Here is a 2,500-nt window from a genome sequence, read left to right on the forward strand (position 1 = left end):
TATGGAACGGCTGGCTAGGTAGCCGTTAGTGATAGGGAAGCCGAGTGGTTAGATCGTTGAACTAGTAACCGAAAGGTTGCAAGTTCGAATCTCCGAGCTGACAAGGTACAAATCTGTCGTTCTGCCCCTGAACAGGCAGTTAACCCACTGTTCCTAGGCCGTCATTGAAAATAAGAATATGTTATTTGGCTAGGGAGCGGTTAGTGATATGGAACGGCTAAGCTAGGTAGCGCGCTAAACTAGTAGCATCACTCGCTGTAGACCGAGAAGTAGTTATTCCCCTTTCTCTGCTCTGCAAGGGCCACTGCTTCCAGAGCGAAAGGTAGTGGTACTGTCCCTAGACATGCCCTGTCCCTAGACATGCCCTGTCCCTAGACATGCCCTGCCCCTAGACATGCCCTGCCCCTAGACATGCCCTGCCCCTAGACATGCCCTGCCCCTAGACATGCCCTGCCCCTAGACATGCCCTGTCCCTAGACATGCCCTGCCCCTAGACATGCCCTGCCCCTAGACATGACATGCCCTGCCCCTAGACATGACATGCCCTGCCCCTAGACATGACATGCCCTGCCCCTAGACATGCCCTGTCCCTAGACATGCCCTGCCCCTAGACATGCCCTGCCCCTAGACATGACATGCCCTGCCCCTAGACATGCCCTGTCCCTAGACATGCCCTGTCCCTAGACATGCCCTGTCCCTAGACATGCCCTGCCCCTAGACATAACCTGCCCCTAGACATGCCCTGTCCCTAGACATGCCCGTCCCTAGACATGCCCTGCCCCTAGACATGCCCTGTCCCTAGACATGCCCTGCCCCTAGACATGCCCTGCCCCTAGACATGACATGCCCTGCCCCTAGACATGCCCTGTCCCTAGACATGCCCTGTCCCTAGACATGCCCTGCCCCTAGACATGCCCTGCCCCTAGACATGCCCTGTCCCTAGACATGCCCGTCCCTAGACATGCCCTGTCCCTGTCCCTATATCCCTAGACATGCCCTGTCCCTGTCCCTAGACATGCCCTGTCCCTGTCCCTAGACATGCCCTGTCCCTGCCCCTAGACATGCCCTGTCCCTAGACATGCCCAGTCCCTGTCCCTATATCCCTAGACATGCCCTGTCCCTGTCACTAGACATGCCCTGTCCCTAGACATGCCCTGTCCCTGTCACTAGACATGCCCTGTCCCTGTCCGTAGACATGCCCTGTCCCTGTCCCTAGACATGCCCTGCCCCTAGACATGCCCTGTCCCTGTCCGTAGACATGCCCTGTCCCTGTCCCTAGACATGCCCTGTCCCTGTCCCTAGACATGCCCTGTCCCTAGACATGCCCTGTCCCTAGACATGCCCTGTCCCTGTCCCTAGACATGCCCTGTCCCTAGACATGCCCTGTCCCTAGACATGCCCTATCCCTGCCCCTGTCCCTGTCTCTGTCCCTGCCCCTGTCCCTGTCCCTGTCCCTGTCCCTAGACATGCCCTGTCTCTGTCCCTGCCCCTGTCCCTGTCCCTGTCTCTGTCCCTGTCCCTAGACATGCCCTGTCCCTGCCCTGTCTGTCCCTGCCCCTGTCCCTGCCCCCGACCCTGCCCCCGCCCCCGTCCCTGCCCCCGCCCCCGCCCCTGTCCCTGCCCCGCCCCCGTCCCTACCCTGTCCCTGCCCCCGCCCCCGACCCTGTCCCTGCCCCGTCCCTACCCTGTCCCCGCCCCCGACCCTGTCCCGCCCCCGTCCCTACCCTGTCTCTGCCCCTGTCCCTACCCTGTCCCTGTCCCTGGACATGAAACTATTACTTTACCACTGTCCCTGGTTTGAACACACACTTATTTACACACACAACGTGGAACAGGACCTGGTACGAGAGGTGCACACACACATATACGCACACACACACTCTCTCTCTCTCTCCTCTCTGTCCTGTAGGAGTTGAGTGTGAACCAGTCGACCCCAAAGAAGGAGAAGCAGGAGTGGCTGTCCAAGCAGAAGGAGAACTTCCAGCACTTCCAGGTACATTACACGTTAAATCAACGTGAATAATCAATTAACATCAACGTGAATTAACATCAACGTGAATTATCAATTAACATCAACGTGAATTATCAATTAACATCAATGTGAATTATCAAGTTACATCAACGTGAATTATCAATTAACATCAACGTGAATTATCAATTAACATCAATGTGAATTATCAATTAACATCAACGTGAATTATCAATTAACATCAACGTGAATTATCAATTAACATCAACGTGAATTATCAATTAACATCAACGTGAATGATCAATTAACATCAACGTGAATGATCAATTAACATCAACGTGAATTAACATCAACGTGAATTATCAATTAACATCAACGTGAATTATCAATTAACATCAATGTGAATTATCAAGTTACATCAACGTGAATTATCAATTAACATCAACGTGAATGATCAATTAACATCAACGTGAATGATCAATTAACATCAACGTGAATGATCAATTAACATCAACGTGAATGATCAATTAA

General features: G+C 53.0%; 1 protein-coding gene across 1 annotated transcript in view; it reads left to right on the forward strand.

Moving 5' to 3' along the window:
- LOC135531532 (serine/threonine-protein kinase TAO1-like) overlaps positions 1-2,500 on the forward strand; it is a 44,713-nt gene that overhangs the window by 34,138 nt on the left and 8,075 nt on the right. The window contains 1 exon segment of the mRNA XM_064959553.1: positions 1,910-1,993. Within this exon segment, the coding sequence (XP_064815625.1) occupies positions 1,910-1,993 (84 nt within the window).

Source organism: Oncorhynchus masou, unplaced genomic scaffold (genome assembly GCF_036934945.1).
Source record: "Oncorhynchus masou masou isolate Uvic2021 unplaced genomic scaffold, UVic_Omas_1.1 unplaced_scaffold_1628, whole genome shotgun sequence".
Taxonomy (NCBI): domain Eukaryota; kingdom Metazoa; phylum Chordata; class Actinopteri; order Salmoniformes; family Salmonidae; genus Oncorhynchus; species Oncorhynchus masou.